The sequence below is a fragment of the Mytilus edulis genome, chromosome 10, assembly GCF_963676685.1.
Source record: "Mytilus edulis chromosome 10, xbMytEdul2.2, whole genome shotgun sequence".
NCBI lineage: Eukaryota > Metazoa > Mollusca > Bivalvia > Mytilida > Mytilidae > Mytilus > Mytilus edulis.
This window is the reverse complement of record NC_092353.1, coordinates 23994286-24021408: the sequence shown is the minus strand read 5'-3', so window position 1 is coordinate 24021408 and position 27123 is coordinate 23994286. Positions and strand designations below refer to the sequence as shown.

The following is a 27123-nucleotide window of genomic DNA, read 5'->3' as shown; positions in this document are numbered from 1 at the left end:
TTCAAAATCACCTGTTCTAGACCCTATTTTCAAAAGACGATGCCTTCAAAAGCGCGTCTACACCAAATGATATTTCAACTTTAAACACTGAATCAAATTAAAATTTCGATTTTAGATGCTCTATACCAGTGGTTATAATCCTCAAGTCTGCAACGATGCAATAGATTTACTTTGCTGATTAACCAAAACAATGAAAATTAGATTCCAAATAATACAGATCAAAACAGAATGCAACATGAGTACTTCTTGTCGAATTATATTTTCTGTCCAAATTTTGTCGATTTCTCTTTTGACCTTTGCCTTCCTTCTGCTCTTCACCTTCTGCCTCTTTAATCCAATAAACAAAATGGCATGTTACAGAAACACACATTTCCGTCCTCTTGACTACGATTGTAACTTATCTTCGAACATTAATCATCGTTAGCAACGCGCATGATGCATCATTTCCATTCACTCAGTGCAAATCATGGTTCTATATCTTCTGTCTATAGCAAGCCCATATCTATGGTAGATGCAGGCTTCAACATTCGTCCAAATTCTGCTAACGAATTTCCTATTTGTTAAAATGGATTTAAAATGGATTTTATAATGTATCTTCAAGATTGTGTAGAATTTCAATTACCACGACTTCACAAGTCTGGAGGAAAACAAAACATATGAAAGTACTCTAACTTTTAAGAATGTGAATTCATTTTATTTACCAAGTATTAATAATATGATATGCCTCTTTAGTTTTAAAGAAACTTCGTGCTATGTAAAAAATATTAATATCATCATATTATGTTTCGGTTAAACAAATAAAATCTTAATCCCGAATAACATTGATTTTTTTTTAGTTATTGATTGCATTTAAATTATGAAAAGCTTGTTTTTGGATTTTACAGACAAAAACCAGAATAATTGATAGACAAAGGCATAGATCAAGTTTTTTTTTAAAACTATCAATTGTTCAAAGCATAGGAGACACTCGCATAAAAAAACCGACACAAATTTTCAAGTCTCTGCAAGCTTCGTTGGTTTAGTTTTATAGACTTTAATTATACAGATATTTCGATGTAATATGAAGTCGATATACCTTTTTTTTCTATACACTATGAATTAATATTTAAATGTTTTATGTTACCGATTTGCTTTATAAACACATAATGAAATTCTATCTATTATTTCGCACTCTACTTCCTTAAACAGAAACGAAAGGACGAAAATCCAAATCGATATATAATTAAACATGATGCTAAGTATGTGATCTTTTTGGAGATTATTCCAAACAACATGAGGCTTTATAGTAACTTCGTTCTTATTTGTCATCTTTATTTTACAGTTTTTTATACTTATAAATTAGAAGGTAGGTACTATATGTTATTTTCTTTACATTCGTAACAGAATATTTGCATAGACATTCATCTTTCATAACTTTTAAACATAATACCCTGTTAATTTTCTGTTTTGCTGACCAGTTAGTCGGTAGATTATAGGAACATATTTCACGAATCATCTCAATATTAAAAACACTAGCTCTTACATTATACTGTTATTTGTATGATCTAAGAGACATATAATTTGTGACACATAAAACTTATTTGTTCCGTAGCTTTCAGAAAGAGAAATTAACAAATGCTGTGTTGTATATAATTTGCTAAGTACAGATAAGCTTTAAATAACATAATCATAGATAAGATATTGATGTTATTGTCAACTATTTGATTGTTTTTTATTAAGTTTTCAAACTTGAATTAAAGAATACACAGCTACTTTTTTTATAGGCACTATTTCTGTACTAAAAATATGTAGTACTGGAACTTTACTTTTAATCTTTAGTACTATTTCTTTAATTTAAAATTATTGTAATTTTTAGGTACTTGTATTTTACAGTACTTGATTTGTACTAAATATTTTGGTACAGAAATAATACCAACAGTGATCACAATATTCCGTTTGAAAATCATAATTTTAAGAGATTTGAAATAGAAAAGTTTTCAAAATGCTGAAAATGAAACGGTAGTAAACAAAAATCTGTAGTACCTAAATTTCAAATACAAATAAAGTACTGTACAATAGAGATACCTAAATATTGCAATACTTTGAAAGTAACAAAATAGTAATGAAAATTAAAAGTAGATTTCTAGTACTACAGATTTTAAGTACAGAAATAGTACCTATGAAAACGTAGCTGTGTATGCCACCCCTTTTCTTTTAGAGACAAGACCACATTTAATATTTGCTGATTATTCAAAAATAAACGCAATTGAACTGGAAACTTGGACAAATATAACCCTACTCAATGATTTAAATGGCGCTACATCTGTAGACTACCATTATGAAAAAGGTTTGATTTTCTGGACAGATGTCATCGCAAGACACATATCAGTGTAAGTCCAAACACAAATCTAATTAAATATTTTTGATTTAATCATATAAATGCTCTCAAAATGATAAATAATATAATATTTTAAATACAAAATAGTGTTATATTGATTTTGGAACTTGTTTTCATTTGCATGCCGATATTGATATCGTCAAAATAAAAGAATATGCAAACTCCTTTATCAAATGGCAAAACTAAAAACGAAAACATGTCAAACGAATGGATAACAACTGTGGTATTCCTGATTCCTGTACAGGTATTTTTCTGATGTAGAACATGGTAGATTAAACCTTATTTATAGCTAGCCGAACCTCCCAATTGTATAGAAGTCGCTTTGATTAAATTGACAACAACGTGTACAAATAGGGATATAATAGGTCGAAAGATAGGGTACAACAGTCAATATTGTGTTATAATCTTATTCCCTTTAAAACAAAGAAATAAGTCAACAATGATAAACAAAAGGCAGTTAAACACAGTACATTAGCCAAAACGGAAGTCAAGAATATAAACATTTATCATAGCACAATAACACCTGATTGAATGAATAAATACCGAACCACGTTAAATGAAAACTACTAAAAATAAACAGTAAAAGACCAAATTTACCAAATAGTACCCGAATGAGTACAGGAAAACAATAAATACACTTAAATAAACTACATCAGAATTGAAAAGAATGCACAGTACACGTAATAAGATCCCCCCAAAAAGTTAAGATAAGAATGTACTGCTAAAAAATCAACCAAAAATAAATAAAAGCCTATCAGAAATTTTGATTTGAAATGGTATAAGTAATTACAATAACAATGTTACAGTTAATGACAATAGGAAAAACCTGATACACATGTTTCAATTTATATAGTACAGGAATAACCAATGACTTATTACGAAATAATGAAGCTATTGTTAGAACTAAGATGGGTGTCAGTTTTGGAATGGCTGTGGACTGGATTAATGACCATATTTACTGGACGGATGAAACCTTTCAGAGTGTGCATGTCTCTAATCTGCATGGTGAAAATCGCAGAACACTGATTGAAAATGCGATAGAAAATCCGAGAGGTGTAGCACTTACTCCATCGGATAGGTACGTTTTAAAAATGAACATACTATTAATAAGTCAATTTGTTAATCGCATGTCTGTCGATGATCCTATGACATTTTGAGTTGTACCGAAGATACATAAATATAGCAATGCGTAGTTGAAATTTATTGGTATGTTGTTGTTGCCTATTGAAATGTCAACATCCCGTTTGAATGATTATAAATTTTGTACCCAGAAAAGAAAATCAAAATATTTTTGTTCTGTAAGGCTTTCAATATATATATATAAATGACAAGAATTTCCATAGTCTTATTATAGAGAGTAAAGAATCTTTTTGAGAGCCGATTACCAGTACTAAACCAATCAAAAGCCCTTTTTTCATGTCAATATAATTGTACACAGCTTAAAGGGGGATATAGGAGACGCGTTATACTTCTAAGGTGATGCTGATGAAAAGAAACGTTAACAGTTAAGCCCTGTTTTTATAGCAACATCCATTCCATCGAGTGCGCCCCAAGCTTCTGGCACAATCCATCATCTCTGAAATTCGTTAGTAATAGCTCGCCATTCATTTGTTTCGGTTGGACCAGGATATAACTTCATCATTGTATCACTGTATAATTGCCCTGCAATCTTCAGAAATAAAAGGATCCATAGTATTGCGCGCGACTCTGAAATCGTACTTTTACCTATCATCAGAAGTTTTTAAAAAATACAAATTTTCAGACCGGGATCTAGTGGCCATCTAAATCGGATGTCTATCTCTTGTATTAAGAACTTTTTCTTATCAAAGTTCATCAAACCTGTCTGGAGATTTCATAAATATATTAAAAATATTTGTAATATTGTGACAAGCACACTTTTTGATATTTTTAATGTAAAAACAAATATTTATTATTTATGTATAATATATTTATTTATATTATGTTTAATTTAAATGACTTCATTTTTGAGATGTCAAGATACCCCTTGATGTATTGGAAAGCTACATGTAATAGGAACCAATTCCTCCTCCTTTCCATATGATGATCTTTTGATCAAAGAACTTCCATGTTCTGATCAAGCAATATCTGCCACATTAGCTCCTGTCGAAAAGCTATTTAGAAGTGATGTCAAAGTATTCAGACCAGAGAGATTCAGGCTAAATGACAAAACATTAAAATAGCTAATGATTATCAAATGCAACGCTTAAACTATGCTGACATGAATATTTTACACATGTATAATATTGTTAAAAAAATACCATGATGAAATGTAATGTGTAATTTAATTAATTATTTTAGTAAAGTAATTGTAATTTAATTAATTACATTTCAAAAACAGTGTAATATGTGTAATTGATGTAATTGATCATTTTTGCAATTCAATGTGTAATCTAATTAATTACATTCCAATGTAATTGACCCCAAGTCTGGTTACAACATGTTATACCCCTAGCACACAAGAACAACGATTTTACGACGACCTGAGAAATCATGAAAAAAATCGGATGTCGAAGCTCGATCTTTGTGGTCGTGGTAATGGTTTCAAAAGGTCTTTATTATTGTGGACGTCAGTGACCAATTTTGAACATGCTCAATACATTGGTTGTTTAGTCATGATCAAAAACTGGTTATCCGAAAAAAGGTAGAAGTAAGATTGGGGTAGACATAGAAGCATTGCATTGTAAATTGTATGAAATATGAAATTATTGTACTGCACAAAACGGATATCAAAGAGTAGATTTGTACAATGTATATGACTTAATATTTATTTTAGAATTATTTTTGGCCTATTAGTAAAATTCTCTTTATTGTTGCTAGCACTGCTACTCTCTTTAAATAAACAATTTATTTACTTTCAAACTTACTGACGGTTGATAAGAATTAAAAATACATATAAGTATACCAAAAAACAATATATATGAGTGACACGAAGAGTAGAAAATGATTTTTTGACAGCTTCATATTATAAAATGCGGTAAATGGTTTCATACGGACACATACTCTTGTTTTTATTCTTTTTTTCCGTTTCTATAGAATCCTTTTCTTTTCTGATTGTGGAAGTACCTATCCAAGGATAGAGCGGTGTGGGTTAGATGGCAAAGACAGAGAAACTATAGTTGCAAATGTTGGAGAACCTATTAGTTTAACAATAGGTATACTTTTTATGTTTTTATGTTAACAAGCACAGTACATGGGTTTAATATTTTTGAAGTATGTCTTATACAAATTAAAACCAGCAGCCTGTCTTAAACCGATTTGATATGGTGTTTTGAGACAAAAAAATATGTTAATTACAGAATCTACTTGAGGATGTTCGTATTGTTTGCTTGTTGTCTCATTGTCGTTATCATGCCTCATCTCTTTATAGTGCTTGATATATATTACATAAGTGCAAAGTTTCTCTTTAAAAACAAGACTTTTCACATCCACATAGACAAAAACTGTGATTATGTTGTAAGGTAACAACTAAATATGTCTTTCCTAACTTTATAACGAATAAAATAATCATTTATGATAGGTATAATTGGTACATTATTTAGATATTCGCTAGAAATGACAGTAAAAAATACATTTTCTTCATTAAGTAGTAGCCCTCACATATTATTTTAAGATTAGTTTTACAGATGAACTGAAACTGACCAGTCTGTGAAATGCATCACAGGTCAAGAGAAACATCGTTAATAGAAATTACTTTATATTAGCTTTTTATTTTGCTTTTTTCAGACCATAAAGTGAAAAGAATTTACTGGACTGATAGACTAAAGAAAGGGATATATTCAGCCAAGTTTGATGGTAGTTGCATCAAAACTGTCATGAAAAAATCGAATTATTTGGCTGAACCTTATGGAATTGCTGTTCACAAAGACAAAGTATACTGGACAAATTGGAGAAAAGGAGAAATATTGCGGACTGATAAGTATGCTAGCTACGAAGTTGAAAAGGTATTTTCGAACGTTTTAAACTATCCCATCGGCCTGGTAGTATATGACAACACTAAACAACAAACATTGGGTAAGTTTTATTTGGCCATTAGTCATTAAACGAGTTCAATATATTGTACTGACCTTATAGTATGTTATGTGTCAATAATGATAGATTACCAGTCCAAAGTATTATAACGTCTAGCAAGGCTATTTTTTCTGGGACGACTTCCTACGTCCTACGTCGTAGGAAGGCGTCCAACAAAAACAAAATAAAATAGCCTTCTCACACGCCATACTTATTTTGACTAGATAAAGTACCAATACATTCTTTGAGACCAAAACAACAATTCACAAGCTTTCTTAAAACATCTAATGTTACACAATCATTTACAAATGTAAAGAAATAAATACAAAATCAGCACACATGATGTCATAGGCGTATTCGAACAGATACAGCCTTTATTGTCCTCACAAAGTTAAATTTGAATAACATTTCAAGATCCTACTGTAAAAATGTGAGGAAAAATTAGCAACAGACAGAACGAATATAAAAACTAGTTTCACGGATGTAGAATGTAGAAGTTCTTGTCTAAACAAGATCATATGTTAGATAATGTTAGATAAAACTTTTAACATAGAGATAAATGAATTGTCAGCTGTTATACAGTAATGCTATAATCAGTCATTCTAACCGTCATATAAACTAATGCATATATATTTGAAACTAATACATTGTAGACGTATCCACCGCCGAGGCCTGAAATATCATACCTTTGTCCCGCTTTTTGACTCCTGAAGGGAGAGACAAAAATTTGTTACTATTTTTATATCGATACATTTAAACAGACTTATTAAGAAGGGATATAGTTACGATACTGTTGTCAGATCATTAAAAATTGCATATTTTGGCTTCAATATTGACTCACTTATAGGGTCTTTGCATCGGAACAGTTGTTGGCATGACACGGGTTATGTTCTTCTCATATATTTTATGATAGTATGATACTAAACTCTTAACGGGAGGGATTGTGCCAGATAGTCATATGATGAAGACTTAATCTTCCAATCAGTTTAATTGAGGTCTGGAGCTGGCATGTCAGTTAACTGCTAGTAGCCTGTTGTTATTTATGTATTATTAGGTCTTTCCACTTTTCTGTGGAAAGACCTATTGTTTTTCTTCTGATTTTTTTTTTTTCTTCCGCCTAATTTTGTTCTTGCGATAAACATTTGTTTCGCAATATGTCGCTTAGATATTTGGTATATGATATCGAACAGTTTATGCGCTTTTGAAATTTACCCTGCGTAAACGAATACTTTTCTTTGTAGGAGTTATCTCCCAAAACACTGTTTTCCTTGTTAGCGCATCTCCTTCGCAACAGTAAAAGATTATGACAAATTTATTTTACAAAATTGCTCGTTATATCCTTCGCATGATTTGTCCGATTTTGAGCGAAGCGATATGACCGCTCCATATGAGAGTTATTTCCCCTTATGCATCTGATATAAGTGGTATGAATTTCTATCTTATAAATCATAAGTGATAGAGACCTAGGATCTTTTGATTTGAGGTCCTTGGTCCCAAAAAATGAAAATTAGGTCAAGGTCAAAGGTCAAGGTCATATTCTAATATTTGAATTTGGCTTATTTTCACTTATATCCAAAGACTGTATAAGATATCAACAAACTATTTTTACTAAATTGTTAGTTGCGACATGTCGTAAGATGTAAATTTTGATTGCAAGCGTACGTTGAATGTAAAAGTGAGTTTTCTCCCCTCTTGTAATTAAAAATACGCGTTTGGTGATATAACTCATTAACTAAATATAATAAAGACCTATGGTCTTTTGATTTGAGGTCCTTGGTTTATGACCTTGAAATTGATCTCAAGGTCATAGCTTAATTTGACGTTCTAGATTTTGACCTTTGCTTTTATTCTATATGTATACATGATAAAGATATACAACTTTTAGAAAAATGTATCAAACCATTTAACCTTGTAAAAAACAACCGGAAGTGACCTTTTGTAAACCGGAAATAGCTATTTTTTTGTACTTTATTAATATAAAAGTATATAGAACCAGATATTTTTGGAATCAGTGTCAAGTAAATATTCAAATATAATCGGAAGTAACATTTTTCAAACCGGAAGTAACAAATTATCTCCCTTATTTAAAAAAAATGTATGGAAACAATATATTTTTGGAATCAGCTTACTAGGAGCTATCATTTGACGATTGAAATGACATTTTAAACTTAGTTTCACAACTTTTCATATCAAAATACATTGTTTTGATGGAAAGACCTTCAATTGTTCTCTGAACAATTGGTTTTTAATTGTCATTTTATTCGTTTCATCTTTTGACATTGAACTCGGACTTCTCTTGAACTGAATTTTAATGTGCGTATTGTTATGCGTTTACTTTTCAACATTGGATAGAAGTATAGGGGGAGGGTTGAGATCTCCTGAACATGTTTAACCCCGCCGCAATTATGCGCCTGTCCCAAGTCAGGAGCTTCTGGCTTTTGTTAGTCTTGTATGATTTTTAATCTTAGTTTCTTGTCTATAATTTGTTTATTATGACATCCATTATCACTGTACTAGTATACATATTTTTTAAGGGGCCAGCTGAAGGACGCCTACGGGTACGGGAGTTTCTCGCTACATTGAAGACCCATTGGTGGCGTTCGGCTGTTGTCTGCTCTATGGTCGGGTTGTTGTCGCTTTGACACATTCCCTATTTCCTTTCTCAATTTCATTGTCAATTTAATAGACAATAATGCGACTAACATGCAAGTGAGAGGGTAGCTAGCTATAAATCCAGGTTTAACCCACAATTTAAATATAAGAAAATGCCTGTACCAAGTCAGGAATATTACAATTGTCTTCCATTCGTTTGATATGATCTAGCTTTTGATTTTGCATTTGATTAGGAACTTCCATTTTGAATTGTCTCGGAGTTAAGTATTTTTGGAATTTTTATTTTTTCTAATGATTAAGTAATTATATTTGACACTTGACACTTTTCATTTATCTAACACCACTAATTTTGTGGCAAGATATAACTATTGTAAGACTCTGCATTTAAATTTCAACGAGTGAAATTCATTATAACACCCTTAAACCAATAAAGAGCAAAAGTAAATGACAGTTATATTACAATTCATTTCAAGCTTATAATAAATGTGGCTCAACTAATGGTGGCTGTTCACATTTATGTCTACCGTCGGCTCCATGGTCTGACAACATACTTGGGTATTCATGCACTTGTTCTGATGGTCATGTACTTGAAAATGATAAAAAGACATGTTCATATAATGGTTAGTATGTTTTTGTTAGGATTTGTATTAAGTGAATTTAAAAAAAAATTATATGTTGGATAAAAATAATTGTTAATTAAATTAGAAAGGCTTCATCGCGATAAAAATACTTTAAAATAAGTTGTATGGAACATATAGAGTAATTACCTGCTGCTAGGGTCGTAATGAAAATATACAGACCTTCTCAATTATTGAATATAATTTGCAGAAGGTGGCAAATAATATGTCAGCCAGGAATATAAGCAGGTGTACAATAAGTCATTGAGGAATTGTCGTTTAAACAAAAACGAAAGATAACGAAGGGAAATTCAAACTCGGGTAGAAAATAAACTGACAAGGCTATGAGAACAAAACCACAATGATATTTTTTTCCAGGAAGGAATGTTAAGATATTACATACAGAGAAAGGGACAATTGCTGAAACAGACATTGATTCGGGTCATCGAAATACCCTGTCTGTAATGTCTACCTCAAACCTGGTCGGAATTGACTATGACTATGATCGAGATCTGATGTTTTGGACAGATAGTTACAATCAAAACATTTATGTGTAAGTCTTTTCTGGACATTGATAAAAACATCAATAAAAAACTACCTATAAAAATTCTTTTACCAAAATCAATGATAGAAATTGAAAAAAGGTTAAAAACAAAATTGAGAATTGAAATGGGGGACGTGTCAAGGAGACAACAACCCGACTATAGAACAGACAACATCCGAAGGTCACCAATAGGTCTTCAATGCAGCGAGACACTCCCGCACCCTGAGGCACGAACAAGAGAGCCCAATCAGATATTTCTCCCTAGCTTTACGATCATGATTTAGATCTTTTATTCTGAGAGTCTTCAAAAATAAAGGTTGTACGACAATATCACATAAACTTTAAATAATCAATGATCCATGTAATAAAATTAACGGTACCAATTTTCATGCACCAGATGCGCATTTCGACAATACATGTCTTTTCAGTGATGCTCGTGGCCAAAATATTTGAAATCCAAAGCTTATGTAAATGATGACAGGGTAAAGCAAATCATGTCACACTGTCAGAGATCACACTAACATAAACACATAACAATCATTGAATGCACTAAATTAGTTTACATATTGCACATAAAACATAAGAAAACATTACATTGGCCAATGCGAATGCGAATGAGAATCAAATCAATATCAAATGATAAAACCAGAAATTAATGCACAACTTACAATCATGTTGTTCATCAATTGTAGTTGAACTGTTATTTGTAGTAAGGGAAAATTAAATTAAACAGGAAAACTTAACATTTGATCGATGAAAAATATACATGAAGTCAAAGTCAGATTATTCCTACCAGAGAAATGTGTACACTTTACAATAATTCCATTGACCAACTAAAGGTAACCAATTGCATATACATATATATAGTATTTGAGTTAATGACCAAAATTTAACATTTATAGATGGAACATATAAATGCGATCAAGGTCAAATGATACATGATAGACGGACATGTGAACCTTTAAATCATTTCGTTCACCAAGTATACTTGACAATCTGCTTATAGTTTTTAAATAATAAATTTCTAATCACGTGACTTTAACTTTGATCACAACCATAACAACAGACTTACCATTTCAGGTATTGAAAAATACTTATTCAGGTTTCGACTGAAAGGAAATCGTTAAGGCATTAACGAATACGTTTTTCAATGTATAGAAGATTGCAAATAAAAGTCAGTTACCTTTAAACAAAGGGTATATAAACGTTAAGTCCATACGCGAGATTTGAGAAATCAATTAGCTTTTTTAAGTGTTAACTTCTACTGAAAAACAAATGGCAAAGCAATACATTTATAAAACGCATAACCCTATCAATACACGTTTCACACTGTGCACTTGATTCATAATATAAACAATATCTTAACCGAGTAAATTTTAAACTAAATATATTTGTGCTTTCTGATCATTCCTCTTGCATTTGCAACGAAACTTCAAAATCAATGTCACTGTTTTACAGCTATTTTCTCAATTTCGTTGGCAAGTCGACGGCGGGATTTGGATTGAAACGTTTGCTTCCAGACCGTGTCTACACACCAGACAGCATAGCTGTAGATTGGATATATAAACATATATACTGGACTGATCAATCTGATTGGCAGATACATGTCTGTGACTATTATGGTGTATATAGGAAAACATTTGTGACCAAAGAATTAAAATATCCTGATGCACTGGCCTTGTCTCCAAAGGATGGGTACTTATATTTCATATTATTCTTTGTCTTAGTATCTTTTTTAATCTCTTGATGTGTATCTTTATTTTAGTTTCAACTTGCATACGTTTACAAATCAATATATCTATACCTATATATATTTATAAAGATTTTGATATACAAAAGATAGAGAATATAAGCAAGGGTTCAGCTTAAAATGATTAACAACGAACTTGAACATTACAAACACAATGCGAGCGTTAGAAGAGTGACACAAGACTATAAAACAAGATCAGAGTATATGTGATGCAAAAAGAAAATACTTCTATTACAATTGAGAACAAATCAATCATCATTAAGACAGCAACCTGACATTAAGCATATTTGAAAGTAAATGATGTCTTAATTTTATTGTTTTTATAAATCAAGGTTGATGTTTTTTTCGGATTTTGATTCAATATTTGGTGGTAAAATCTTACGATCTGCTATGGATGGAAGTGATCGAAAGACTATCATAAATAAAGGAGTTAATGAAGTGTTTGGTATAGCTGTTGGTAAGAAAATATAAAAGATTAAGAATTGAAAACTATTTGACACACTTTCTGGTAAACTGTATGGAAAAAAGCTTAAATTGTATCATAAAAATGAAAACGTATTCTTAATGGGTGGAATGAAACACATATAAAAGAAATCAACACATATTTTTCATTTGCTTTCACACCAAAAGGAATTAAATAACAAAAGAATAGAATATGTTTAGATTTTTATAAAATCACGACAAAACGTTTCAGTTGACGACCTTCAAATTTAACCTTATTTTGAATACTGTTGAGTGTAATTTGTGATGTAGTATTCGTTCGTTTTCGTCGTCGAATTTCAGTAGATGCATTTATGGGGTTGAACTTAAAATTAGTTTGAATATGTCTTAATCTAAGAGAGCGAAGAAAAACGGTATGATAAACTTAGCGATTGCCGTCATATACGTACAATATCCGTTTAAAGTAAAAAGTGTATTCCTGAAATATTTGATGATAAACATACCAATGCCATTACTCACCAGAAATTGTAACCCCCTCCCCTAGAAATCGATTTAAGAGGTGGGTAATCAATTGTCTGAACAATAACCGTACCAAATATAACATAGAGCAGTGAATTGATTCATGAAAATGCAAAACATCGTATCTAGTCAGTCCAGTAAAGAATATCTTATTTATAGATGAAGGATGATCTAGTCTGGTCGCTTTATAGGCAGTTGTTTCTGAAAAACACTTACCTATATACACTAGCAGCTTGTTAGTAAAAAAACCAAATAGCTTGTAACCAATATTGCTTTTATTTCAATACGAAATCTGAGTATTACGAAAAGGGCTTTCTTCAGAATATTAAATCATACTTTTTGTAATGGGAAAAAGATTTATCGGTGTTTTTGACAACATGCCATTGACGAAACGAAAAGCAAAAGGTATATCGCTTTTGCTAGTGTCATTTATCTCTATGTGATAGTGGGCCTTCAACATGGAGCAAAAATAACACATACTGCACGTCCAATGCAGCTGCTAGCAAACGTTTGAATAAAATTATTTGAAAGATGAGGATCAAGCAACATCTATGAAAAATGAAGATTTCAGATGCAATGTAAAGCAGTAAATAAGAGAATCATTCAACTGTAAACTACATGTACATGTTGTAGTGTATATCCTTGTCTTTTGTTTTGTGTTGATATTTTAATCAATACTTCGATTGATTTGTTTTATAGAGAATGACTTTAAGTTTACTTTTCAGATCAACAAGGTCGTCGGATATACTGGACAGATGCTTCTTTACAAACAATTAAATCTGCAACATTTGATGGGACAGATGTGCATACAATTATAACGTTCACCGAGGAATCGTCACCCAATCCTTGTGGCATAGACGTTTTTGGGGAAATGATATATTGGACAAATTATAACGACCAAAGTGTCTATACAGTACACAAATATACGGGTATAGATAACAAACCATTTCTGACAAACCTTCATAGTCCAAAACATATGAAGATAGTTTCAAAGGAATCACAAAAAGAAGGTAGTTAAAAAGGGAATACATTAAATCAAATCAAATGAATATCTTTATTCCTAATCAAAGGTCAGGTATAGAGCATATATTTCAACACCAATCACAAAGTTCATACAATATCCACACAGACAACATTTGCAATCTAGCATACTTATTGATACAAAGATACCAAATTAAAATCATATATATTCGAAAATGTTATCCCAAAAAGATTAACAGAAATAGACAACAGTACATCAAACCTTAATCTAGCAACAAACTACTCGTCATAGAAAACTCAGGTCGAGCACACTAACCCCGACAAAAAAAAGGAGATTAACAAAGGCATTATAGAAATGTAAACAATTCCTGTAATATTACTCGAACTCGGTTGACTCGAAATTTCGGATGAGTCGAAGTTTTCACGTGGTCCCGAACTTTATTCCATACAAAAGTATGTAATCCGACTCCTGATGAGTCGAAATTGGATGAGTCGAAATTTCGGTTGAGTCGAACTAAATTTACGGTCCCAAGGTAAACAAAGCATTCACAATTCATTTTTTATCTCGAACTAATACACATGTGTCAAAACATGACCTCCGGGATTTAAATGGATTGAAGAGTTAATCTGACAATACACGTGTAATTAAATTTCCGGTCACTGACCACTGTATTGATTTATGACATGCTATTTCCATGAGTGTTTACCTAAGATTATCTTTTATAGAATTTTGATAAATAATTAGTAATACATTGTTAATGTTCATGAAAAAGTATTTAAAATGTTTACAAAACAATTAATTTGTGATTTACACTAATGAGCTTGGGTGTGTATAAAGTGAGGATTATGGCTTCCGTTGATGATCACCTAAAAACTACTCAAACGGCGTCTTTAATCTTGTTATATTTTCTTTTGAAAAGAAAGAGTGAGATAAAAACAAATTAAATAGAAATCAAATTTTTTTTAAATCTCTTGTATCCGAGAATTAACAATTTTGTCAGCTATAACCGACCTGAATAACGAAACCATCGATTGGAAATTACTCTCTTGGAAAAGCCATAGGATTTTTTTAATTGAAACAATTGAATAAGTACATATAATGTCATTATAATAATAAAAGACTGTGACATACAAATACATCGATCTGATACTAGAATATCGATCCCCTTGCCATATTCACCCGGATTTATTTTAGCTTTACCAAGCTAAGCAAGAGTTGTGTCCCTTAGATTGTCGAACTTCCGGTGTTCGTTTGAGTCGAACTACGTGTATCTCGAAATATTTCTCTGGTCCGGCTGACTTCGACATAACGGGAGTCGACTGTATATTCGAAAATGTTATCCCAAAAAGATTAACAGAAATAGACAACAGTACATCAAACCTTAATCTAGCAACAAACTACTCGTCATAGAAAACTCAGGTCGAGCACACTAACCCCGACAAAAAAAAAGGAGATTAACAAAGGCATTATAGAAATGTAAACAATTCCTGTAATATTACTCGATTACATATACAATAAGGCTCGTTTAGTTTCTGTTATGATTAGTTACTTTATGAAAATATATATTTTAGTATTACGGCATTTCGTGTCAACTTATCATTGGTAGGAGTCTTCGATTTTGTTTAGTATTAAAGTTATCAATATAATTTCGTTGAATGTGTTGAATTTTGATATATTTCTATCAATGTAAGTGATAAATTATAAATTTTTTGTCTTTTTTACAATAAAAACATGATTGCCTTTTCAGTTATTGCCTTTTTCATGAATAAGTCTCGGTTATTGTATAGAAAGGTATATACTATGAAAATTAGAAAGCCCCAAGCTCTTATTTTCATAGTATATACCTTTCTATACAATATCCAATTTAGCACATATATATTTACAACTTGAGTAATCCTGTAATTAGTCTATTGATATGTTTTGGCTGACTGGATGTAGCTCATTTACGTAGTTTTGTAAATCTACTCACTATAATATCATTGTAAAAATGGGATTTCAAAAGGCCCTTGACTTTAGAATGTAAAGAAGGTAGCTGCTGGTGTTAGTATGTTTATTGATATGAACGAAGCGTTGTTTTACTATACATGTACTTATTTACATGGTAAGATGACTAAATGAATTGACCAAGATCAGACAACTCTTAAATTGCAGTGAAAGCTTTACATTCTTGAAAACATTTTTTTTTATTTCACATAAAACCTAAAACTATAACAAACAGTTGGATCCCCCTCCCACATCTTTGGTTGAAACACCTTTTAAAAATGACTAGATCTGCCCCTGGTATGTACCCATAGGTAGTCTAGTGGATAGTTTATATGCATGAAATATTTGTCACTGGACATTAGGCAACCAATTATCGACCAATTTATGACTAAATATATCAAATTGCTTTATTAATAATTTCCCTTCAAAATATTCATGGTTGACTCTTTTTGTGTACAAAGTAATTGCATGGAAGATAAAGGATTACACATTTTAGATTGAGTTGTACTTTAATCACGGTATAAAGCACCATTATTATTACTTTTTTTTTAAATGAAAGAAACTTTTTTAATTGTCAAAACAAAATTTAGATCAAAAGATTGATTAGTAGGATGTTAAAAATCTGTTTGAAAACTAATTACAAACTATTTAGTTAAATTTGGAACACATCATTTATTTCAAAATAGCCAGTAGCAATTTTTGTTCTAATATCTTGATTACAAAACAAAGAAATCTTACCCTTGTGGTCATTCATGCGTAGTTACTTAGTACACGGAAAAAGTATGTACTATGAAAATTAGAAGGCAAATTCAAGCAATTTGATTGGACGAGAAGTTGTAAGTATGTGCTAATAATATCCAATGTTTAAAATTTCAACAGGATTTAATAGGTGTGGGGAAAATAATGGACACTGTGATCATCTTTGCTTACCGGTTCCTGTTACACAACTTACATATAAAGGATACTCATGTGCGTGCTCAGATGGCTTTCTGCTAGAAGACAATGTTCATTGCATTCTGAAAGGTATTTTGTATTGAAAATTTAAAAATAAAAAATATAATCAAACCAAGTACAATGTCTCTTTTCATAAATGAAGATACGTTAAAAAAGATAAATTTTAACATCGTGAAGATCAAGCGTTCATCACAGTTTGTGCTCAATACAACAACTAGTAAACCTGCTTCGTATTTAACAAATTAAATTTTTGTATATCAAAGAATTACCATAAATGAAATGAAACAAAAGAAAAATATCATTCTTTTTAAATTTTTTGAATATGTTATAACTTTTTGTCAATAATCATAATCGTTGATAGAAAAGCACCAATAGCCATGCTAAAGACACATATAAAATAAATGTAGAAAAAATGTATGTTTAACGCAATAGTTTTATTATTAACTTCTGTATATATAAAAGAAATAAATACAGCAACAACTTGCCAAATAAAACTCATGAAACCTCGTACGTCACTATAAACTGTTTTTATTGAGAGATAAATTCAAACCAAATCGTCGAGTACATACTTTGTTTTGAAAAGAAACCAAACATTGTTACATGCTATTCTATAGTCTGTATTTGTTAAACTTATGTTAATTGTTTCCAATTTAAGAGTCTGCAACATTGGTAAAAGATGAGCTGTGACCAGAGGAATTATAAAAATGAAAGTCTTAAAGAAAGGAAGCGAAATTTGTGGTTATATGCAACATTTGTTTAACGTGTAAACTCTAGAAACTTCCAGAGAGAGAGAGAGAGAGAGATAACACTATATTTTGGTAATCTTGTAAGTGCAGATTATACACAAAAGATGATAGAATATTTATGATATTGGATTGGTATAAAAAAAAAAGTGAAAAATGTAAGATTCATAATATATTAAACTAATAAGTGGTTATATCTTTATTATGTGATCAATTTTACAACTGTTACGTTATTTTTATACATTGTGCTTAATACTGTATTATGAAATATCGCACGTGTTTCATTTTGAAAAACTATATTAAAAATTAAAGTATTTCATTAGTATTTCGCATGGTTGTACTGTGAGTTTATTTTTTTTTAAAACCAGGTAAAACAAAACCTGATACGATAACATATGGTATAGAAGACTTTCAACAAAAGGCGTTTGTAGATATGTACTCTAGATGTTTTAACACACATTAAGGCTTTGAAATCATTAAACCAATTATACTGTAATTGTTATATACATGTTAAAACAAAAATAGTAAAGCAACCAGAACCACCATTATACGAAAGAGTTCACAAAGATGAAAAGATAAAAATCGATCCATTATTTCTGTATTGGAGGTCTTGTATCTAGGAATGTATGTGAAAATAATTATAAGCACAAAATGGCAAACAACTTGTCATATAACAATAAAGGTAAATGTCTAAAGATAAGAACAAGGGTTTGAATTTGAAAAAATTAACAAGGGAATGATTGAAAATAAAAAAGTAATGCTATTAAGTTAGTAATACTTAAGATTGAATAAACATATAAAAGCTTTATACTTTGAATATAATTAGAATCTCTCGTTTCCTTATTCTGTATCATCTTACAATAGGAACTTTTCTACCCTTGAACATTTTATCCTAATTCAAAACTTAACGACATGTATTTTGGCCTTCATTGTTTCATTAAAAGAGAATTACCAGCGTAGATAGACATGTCGTTTTTAGCTCACCTGGCCCCGAAGGGCCAAGTGAGCTTTACTTATCACTTGGCGTCAGTCGTCTGTCGTCGTCGTCGTCTGTCGTCGTCGTCGTCGTCTGTCGTTGTCGTCGTCGTCGTCCGTCGTCGTTAACTTTTACAAAAATATTCTCCTCTGAAACTACTGGGCCAAAAACTATACTTGACCACAATCATCATTGGGGTATCTTGTTAAAAAATGTGTCCGGTGATCCGGCCAACCAACCAAGATGGCCGCTATGGCTAAAAATAGAACATAGGGGTAAAATGTAGATTTTGACTTATATCTCTGAAACCAAAGCATTTAGAGCAAATCTGACAGAGTAAAATTGTTTGTCAGGTCAATATCTATCTGCCCTGAAATTTTCAGATGAATTGGACAACCCTTTGTTGGGTTGCTGCCCCTGCCTGCCATTTTTGGTTATTTTCTTGAATATTATTATAGATAGAGATAAACTGTAAATAGCAATAATGTTCAGCAAAGTTAGATCTACAAAAAAAGTACATAACCAAAATGGTCAGTTGCCCTTTATAGTAATTTTTTGTTATCCTCTTCTCTTAAACTACTTGGCCATATTTAACCAAACTTGTCTACAATCATTATTGGGTATCTAGTTTAAAAAATGTGTACGGTGACCCGGCCAACCAACCAAGATGGCCGCCATGGCTAAAAAGAGAATATAGGGAGTAAAATTGTTTGTCAGGTTAATATCTATCTGCCCTGAAATTTTCAGATGAATCGGACAACGCAGTGTTTGGTTGCTGCCCATGAATTGGTTATTTTAAGGAAATTTTGCCGTTTTTCGTTATTATCTTGAATATTATTATAGAAAGAGATAAACTGTACACAGTAATAATGTTCAGCAAAGTAGGATCTACAAAAAAAGTTACCATGACCAAAATGGTCAGTTGACCCCTTAACGAGATAATGCCCTTTATAGTCATTTTTTGTCAAATTTTCGTAAATTTTTACTATCTTCTTCTCTGAAACTACTTGGCCATATTCAACCATACTTGGCTACAATCATCATTGGGTATCTAGTTTTAAAAATGTGTCCGGTGACCCGGCCAACCAACCAAGATGGCGGCCATAGCTAAAAAGAGAACATAGGGGTAAAATTGTTTGTCAGGTCAATATCTATCTGCCTTGAAATTTTCAGATTAATCGGACAACGCGGTGTTTGGTTGCTGCCCCTGAATTGGTTATTTTAAGGAAATTTTGCCGTTTTTGGTTATTATCTTGAATATTATTATAGATAGAGATAAACTGTAAACAGCAATAATGTTCAGCAATGAAAGATCAACAAAAATTACTACAATAAATTTCAGACCAATCAGACAACCTGTTGTTGGGTTGCTGCATCTGAATTGTTAATTTTAAGAAAAAATTTGCAGCTTTTGGTTATTATCTTGAATTTGATTATATATTATAATATCTGTGGTAACTTACTCCAGAAACACGTACCGTGAGCATATAAATCATAACATATATTGTTTTCTATTGACCAAGGCCAATGCTAATTTATAAATATATATTTCCGGAATAATACAATTAAATTATATTGGAAATTTTTCCTTATTTATTTTGCATATTGGCATGTTGATCTCCATCTTATTGCATGACCATATTGAATATATAACATCAGTACAATACTATTATGAGTATGAAACACATTGATATATAGTTTGTTTCAAGGAAATAGAAGAAAGTTCAAGTCTATGTGTATGTATTGTCTTATATTGGTTTAAAGTTTATAGGTAAGTTGAATGTTTCTTCACTAAACTGAAACCTCTTTGTTGACTTGGTTATTGAATGATGGTTAAGAACGTTGGTAACCAATATTAATGATTTTTATAATTTTACATAGATTGCATTAGATTCTGAAAAAAGTGAATTTTAATTTTAATATTACTTTTAACTGTAAATACAGGAGGGCTCGTCAAATTCAGAAAAATATAGGGTGATTTCATTTTGTTTACTTAATGAAAGAGTGTCATTATATGACATAGATGCATCTACTTTTGCGTTCGTCTACTTTACGTTGATTGTAACTCGACTGTCTAACTTCATATTATTTATAATATTGGAAAACCACAGAAATTCTTTCCGTTATTGTTTTACATTTAAACTGGTAGACAGTATATATATATATGTATATATATATACGTCTGAGTCAGTGACAACTCTACAACAGATGTATCCATCGGATCGCCATCAATGATGGTGATACATGGCTGTATACATAATGTGTATACAACTCGTCTAAACATCAACCCAACAATATTAGATCTGTAAATTTGCTTTCGCAAATTTTTGGTTCTTCCCTCGCCGGCATTCGAACTCATGCTACTGTGATATCGTGACACCAAATCGCCTGCACTGCAGCCATCTCGCTAGACCACACGACCACCTGGGTTCTCAAATAAAAGAGCTTTTGCTGGCCGTGTGTTACCTTTCCTCGTCAGTTTTAATCTAGCGGCGTACTACAGTACATGATATATAAGGCATGAAGATGTTATTGTTACAGATCAGCTAAAGTATCTATAGTAAAGGATCCTACAAATTAATGTAATATATATATAACTCGTCTAAACATCAACTCAACAATGTTAGATCTGTAAATTTGCTTTCGCAAATTTTTGGTTCTTCCCTCGCCGGGATTCGAACCCATGCTACTGTGATATCGTGACACCAAATCGCCTGCACTGCAGCCGTCCCGCTAGACAACACGACCACCTGGGCTCTCAAAAAAAGAGCTTTCGCTGGCCGTGTGTTACCTTTCCATGTCAGTTTTAATCTAACGGCGTACTACAGTACATGATATATAAGGCATGAAGATGTTATTGTTACAGATCAGCTAAATTATCTATAGTAAAGGATCCTACAAATTAATGTAATATACAGTCACAGAAAATAATTATATTTATAAGTACGTCTGAGTCAGTGACAACTCTACAACAGATGTGTCCATCGGATCGCCATCAATGATGGCGATACATGGCTGTGTACATAATGTATATACAACTCGTCTAAACATCAACCCAACAATGTTAGATCATATATATATTTAACTTGTTCATGGTTGATAATCAACTTGCAAATATGATTAGGTAGATTAAAGGCTTTAAGCGGCAATATCTACTTTACGGTCCTTTTTATCAATAAAACGCCAACATAGTCGATTTTATGCAACATATATATTAAGTCTATATCAAAATTTAAAAAATGCAGCAGGTCCATATTCCTTACCAATTAAAATTGAAAATGACAGGAAATAGTATTATCATATCTTTTATCAGTAATGACAATTGACTGCATACAGTCATTTTTAATAAACATTCAAACACAAATACTTACCTAGACAGACAATCGTCGACTTAATAAATCTTAGCCCTTTTTCTAAACTACCAAATATCTGGTACGAGTTTGGACATACTTAATTGTATTCAATGATGTTTCAAATTTAAGAGTCTAACGATTATATTAAAACTTCATCACTTATAACATTAACGGTCAATTATTAATAATAATTATTAATGTGAAGACTTGACTTAAGGTGCATGAAAGTGCAAAAGTGTACTTTCCGTGGCGGCTGTAGTTTTTCAAAAATACCAAACTCCAAACGAGGGAAAGTCCAGCAAAAACTGAAAAACGTTAACGCTTAAAGTCATAGAACGAATGAAAAACAGCTGCCATATTCATGACTTAGAACAGGCTATTTTCCCGAAGAAAATGGTGGGTTAAACCTGGTTTTATAGCTATTTGTGCAGAATTTAGATGTAAAAAGTATAGTTATAAAAAGGCGTAATAGACAAATAGTAAGTTGATTTATTAATGGATTAATTGCTGTTTAATATAAAACAAGAAATGAGATGTGGTAATATTGCCAATGAGATAACTATCCACCAAATTTCTAATGCAAGCCACAATCGGCCTAATTTATGACAAAACAATATACAAATAAAAAACAAATACGACCGACATGAACAAAAGACAACGCATCATATAGCACTATATTTTTTTTCTATCGAAATGTTGGAACGAACAACCGAACGATGGTACCACATTTGACAATCCTACACCATAAAAATTGGAATCGAACGAAACTGTCAAGTGCGGGATTGCAACTCATAACGTCAGTGTTGATAAGATAGTGATACAGTAGTAGTTGATCTATTTTGAATTTTAATGCAATTTACGATAACAAACGTGAATTTGAATTAAGCAATTTATAATTTGTTTACGATTTTGTCATTTGTTACAAAAACAAAGAATAAATACAGGAGAAGAATAAAGAACGTATTCAAGATAATTTGCACAGTCATCCTTAACAATGTATATATGTAGGTACTGTCAAAAACCAAAAATTATTACATCACAATCAACATGACGAATCTATTTCTACCCAACATACCAGGATGACGTGCTGATTATTTCCGACCTAGTTTAGATCTTTATTTTCAGAAAATACATCCTTGTAACTAAATAACGAAAGAATGACTTCCCCACTTAAAGGTAAGTTTACTGTTAATAATAAACATTGTGCAAAAAATATGCCAAATTATGATACGTTGTAGGTAATATATATGCTAATTCCATTAAAGTTAATGAATAATAGTATACCTTGTAAAGATAATGAAAATAAAACAAAAAGTAGAATAGTGTCAGCCATTTTTATATAATCAAAAGCAAATGTTAAATTGTTTTTGTTTAAAGGATATCAATTGGAGCGAGTCTTTTCTATGGATATATAATATTGTAAAATGTACCGTTTTCTTACCATGCTAATGGTGGAAACAAAAATAAATATTAACTATGTAAATGGATGGTAGTTAATTTTTATAATTGAATTGAATACTTTTCCCATATTTACTTTCTTATAAAACAAATTCGATGTATACGATCATATTCATCACTAAATTTAATAGAATTCTCCAACATAAACCTTATGAGTGATAATAGTAACATGTTAGATAAAATAGGTTAAATTGATAGATAGTTCAATTGTTAATGAATTTGATAAATTTTGATTTTGGAAGGTTTCCAAGTATTATATAATGTACTAATGATTTTATATAGCACATAGTAGAATGTGCATGATATTTACTATTGATTAGATTTAAAAGTCTCAATGGTTTTCATAAGTGTATAAAATAATTTTGAATAGTTTGGTGTAAGAAAGTAAATTGATTATTCTTGCAAAAATGTCAACATAACTTAATCATGTTAATGTCGGAATAAAGTAAACCTTTTGAATACAATAAAACAGAAATATACAAGAATAAGTTTTGATATGGTATTTTTTCTCTGTTGAGACAACTACCCAGAGATCAAAGGGCATAATTGAAGCTGATATAAGTCACCATACGGCGTTCAACATCGATTAAAACTATAAACCCCGAATCTCAAAACTCAAAACTACTAAACGAAAAAATAAAAGTCTGATTAATGACAAAACGGTAAATGAAAACAGATATGGCAGACATCACCCAATGCAAACCCTGAATTACAAGTTAAAAACTTTGAATAGTAACATTATAGATATGGCCATCAACATCGATTAAAACTTTAAACTCCGAATCTCAAAACTCAAAGCTACTTAACGAAAAAATTAAAGTCTGATTGATGACAAAACGATAAATGAAAACATATATGGCAGACATCACCCAATACAAACCCTGAATTACAAGTTTAGGAGTTTGAATAGTTACATTATATATATGGCCATCAACATCGATTAAAACTTTAAACCCCGAATCTCAAAACTCAAAGCTACTTAACGAAAAAATAAAAGTCTGATTAATGACAATACGATAAATGAAAACATATATGGCAGACATCACCCAATACAAACCCTGAATTACAAGTTTAGGACTTTGAATAGTTATATTATATATATGGCAGGGTTGAAAATGGTTCATGTCGATAAACCATTTTCATAACCCGGTAGTGCGATGTAACAGCACAATATTAAATTAAAAACATTCACTGGAATGGCTTATATAAGGTGAATCAACACGTTGGTACGACCACAAAAAAAAACCCACACAAAACATAACAAACCTCGATCTGATATAAAGACAAAACATTAAGGTACTTAACTTAGAGTTGTTGAAGGCTATTCCAAATTCATTTTGTCAATATTTTTTTTTTGAAAATGTTTAGTTTAAACATATTTAATTTTACAAAATGGATTAGACACAAGTAAATCATACTTAAGAAGTCTTCTCCATAATACAATATAAAATTACAATAATAATGAAACGGTCTAAATACCATTGATTAAAAGAGATGACGAATATATTGGACAACTATAGTGAAGATGTTAAAGGTATCAAATATGACTTTTTGAATAAATGTGGTATGATGGCCAATGATATTGTTTTGTCCAAGGAAACTGACCTTTAAGATAAACCTGGTATTGAATTGTTTGGTTTACTTTTTTTTATTCTGTCTGTTTACGTTACTTATGAATTAAACATCGAACGCTTTAAAACATATTACATACATTGATTTTTTTAACAACGATTAGCCAAAATCGCTGTCATGTAACTATTCAAGTCATGTTGTATTATCAATCAAGGGATATAAAAGTATTATGGTGTATCAATTATTATGAGAAGTTACTGGGTTTACTCTGATCGCATTGGTTGGCAAATGTCTTATATTGCTACGTTCAACAGCATCTTTTAATGCGACCTTGTTATATCCTCTTTTGTAAGTTGACAATAATTAATTATGAGATGTTTTCATGAGAGAAATAATCCATTATTCTAATTGGTGTATATTTTAGAAATACTAAGTGGGACGTTCTTGTCTTTTACTGCAAAAAACCTTGGCCACCAATGGAAAGAATTCTTTACAAGATTAAATTTCGAATCGCATCATTTTGTTCACTGGGAGACGGATAATCTTAAATTTTCCGATGAACCGATAATAATAGGATTAAAAGAATGGATAAAAAGACCACTGGTCAAAAATCTACTCAGCTATAGAAATATTGAGGAAATCAAAGATTGGCTTGTGCTTATTCTAAATTTGGAATGCGGAAGAAAGGACATTTCTGATGACATACAGAAAAATTATAAAGGTAAATTTTATAGAAATAGACAGTGACAAACGATTGAATTTATCAAAGTTATAATTCCTTAATTCTATGCTTATCAACATTATCAAGATTCTCTTTCCTTCATATTCTTCGATCATTCATTGTCATTTATTTGTTCCTGCAATCCTTTGTCGTCAGATAACATTAATAATGTCTACATGTAACGTTATTCCAAACACTACAGTTGTCTCTTTTATTTGTTAAATTATAAAAAATTCACAAAATAATTGTTCCAGAAGAAATGACCCACAAGACAGTTTTTATGGTATTTGTATCGATTTGAAACTAGATCTAGGGGAGGGTTGAGATCTCACAAACATGTTTAACCCCACCGCATTTTTGCGCCTGTCCCAAGTCAGGAGCCTCTGGCCTTTGTTAGTCTTGTGTTATTTTAACTTTTAGTTTCTTGTGTACAATTTGGAGTTTAGTATGGTGTTCATTATCACTGAACTAGTATATATTTGTTTAGGGGGCAGCTGAAGGACGCCTCCGGGTGCGAGAATTTCTCGTTGCATTGAAGACCTGTTGGTGACCTTCTGCTGTTGTCTGCTCTATGGTCGGGTTGTTGTCTCTTTGGCACATTCTCCGTTTTCATTCTCAATTTTAGAATGTCAGGAATACGATGCAGGCCCTTTGTAGCGTTTTCTTGACGATAGCAGCTGACTACATTTGCGTTCACACTCTTATTCTAAACTCATTTGTTAATTTCTTATTATATTGTAAAGGGAATAAATTGCTCTTTTATCCATACAAAAACCTGCAATAATGACAGCCCTTTACATGTTTTATCATGTCATGCATTTAGATATAGGAGGCTAATATCAATCTCAGAAAATTTTGAAATAATTAAAAGATGCGAGCTTGTATCCTATTCTGTGATTTTGTTCACATACAAAATTAACCAATTTAGTGTCCATTAATGGCAGTTTGATAACACAAACGGTACTAATTTTTCCTCACCAGATAATTATTTTGAGAATAAATGTCGCTTCAGTGAGGCTAGAGGCGAATCCATAACGTATCAATACTATGAAGAGGTTATTCACAAAAAAAGGACAACCAGTATATCTAAAACCGGTCAATATGGTTACTGACAATTTTTTGTTCAACACAATTCAAGTGCTTTACTTTTTCTACTTGTTTTGCAAACCTACTGTCAGGAATGCATGTATTTGATCAAAATCGGTAGTTTTTCTATAAACATAATTTGTGGATCTGCTTACACATTGTAACGTGATCAATCAATCACAGATCAACTGTAATGTTATCCAGTAATTAAACTTTTTGATGAACTGAAACTACCATGCATTATGACATATTTATCATGCAAATTCATCATACAAAATGAATATGAGCCTGATAAATAGAAAATTAAACACACAATGAACAATCCCGCTCTTAACCTTAAAATTAGTAGAGACATTCAAAGCAGCAAATTTCTCAAAAGGAGACGATCCCAATCAAATATAGTTT

General features: G+C 31.3%; 2 protein-coding genes across 5 annotated transcripts in view; both read left to right on the top strand.

Annotated features, from left to right (window-relative positions):
• Window positions 1-1173: 1173 nt before the first annotated feature.
• On the top strand, window positions 1174-17877 carry LOC139490719 (low-density lipoprotein receptor-related protein 6-like). Its single transcript, XM_071277652.1, has 12 exons — window positions 1174-1345; window positions 2198-2369; window positions 3231-3455; window positions 5432-5550; window positions 6122-6409; window positions 9493-9639; window positions 10015-10189; window positions 11639-11875; window positions 12263-12387; window positions 13616-13900; window positions 16735-16878; window positions 17465-17877. Exons 1-12 carry the CDS (start codon window positions 1273-1275, stop codon window positions 17494-17496), a joined length of 2022 nt encoding a protein of 673 aa, XP_071133753.1. The 5' UTR covers window positions 1174-1272; the 3' UTR covers window positions 17497-17877.
• A 5001-nt stretch (window positions 17878-22878) lies between these two features.
• LOC139490721 (interferon-induced helicase C domain-containing protein 1-like) overlaps window positions 22879-27123 on the top strand; it is a 29048-nt gene continuing 24803 nt past the window's right edge. For 3 of the 4 annotated variants that reach the window (XM_071277657.1, XM_071277656.1, XM_071277654.1), the window contains exons 1-2: window positions 22934-23057; window positions 25336-25632. In XM_071277657.1, the coding sequence (XP_071133758.1) occupies window positions 23039-23057; window positions 25336-25632 (316 nt within the window). In that variant the 5' untranslated portion in view covers window positions 22934-23038. Of the gene's footprint in view, window positions 23058-25335; window positions 25633-27123 lie in introns of all 4 variants that reach the window. The other variant, XM_071277655.1, reaches the window with a different exon arrangement.

What these genes read in the sequence shown, in the direction of transcription:
- LOC139490719 (XM_071277652.1), top strand. Translation starts at nt 1,273, where the DNA reads ATGAGGCTTTATAGTAACTTCGTTCTTATTTGTCATCTTTATTTTACA. An exon ending in CACTAAACAACAAACATTGG is followed by an intron (nt 6,410 to 9,492) that starts GTAAGTTTTATT and finishes ATTCATTTCAAG; the next exon opens with CTTATAATAAATGTGGCTCA. An exon ending in TACAATCAAAACATTTATGT is followed by an intron (nt 10,190 to 11,638) that starts GTAAGTCTTTTC and finishes ACTGTTTTACAG; the next exon opens with CTATTTTCTCAATTTCGTTG.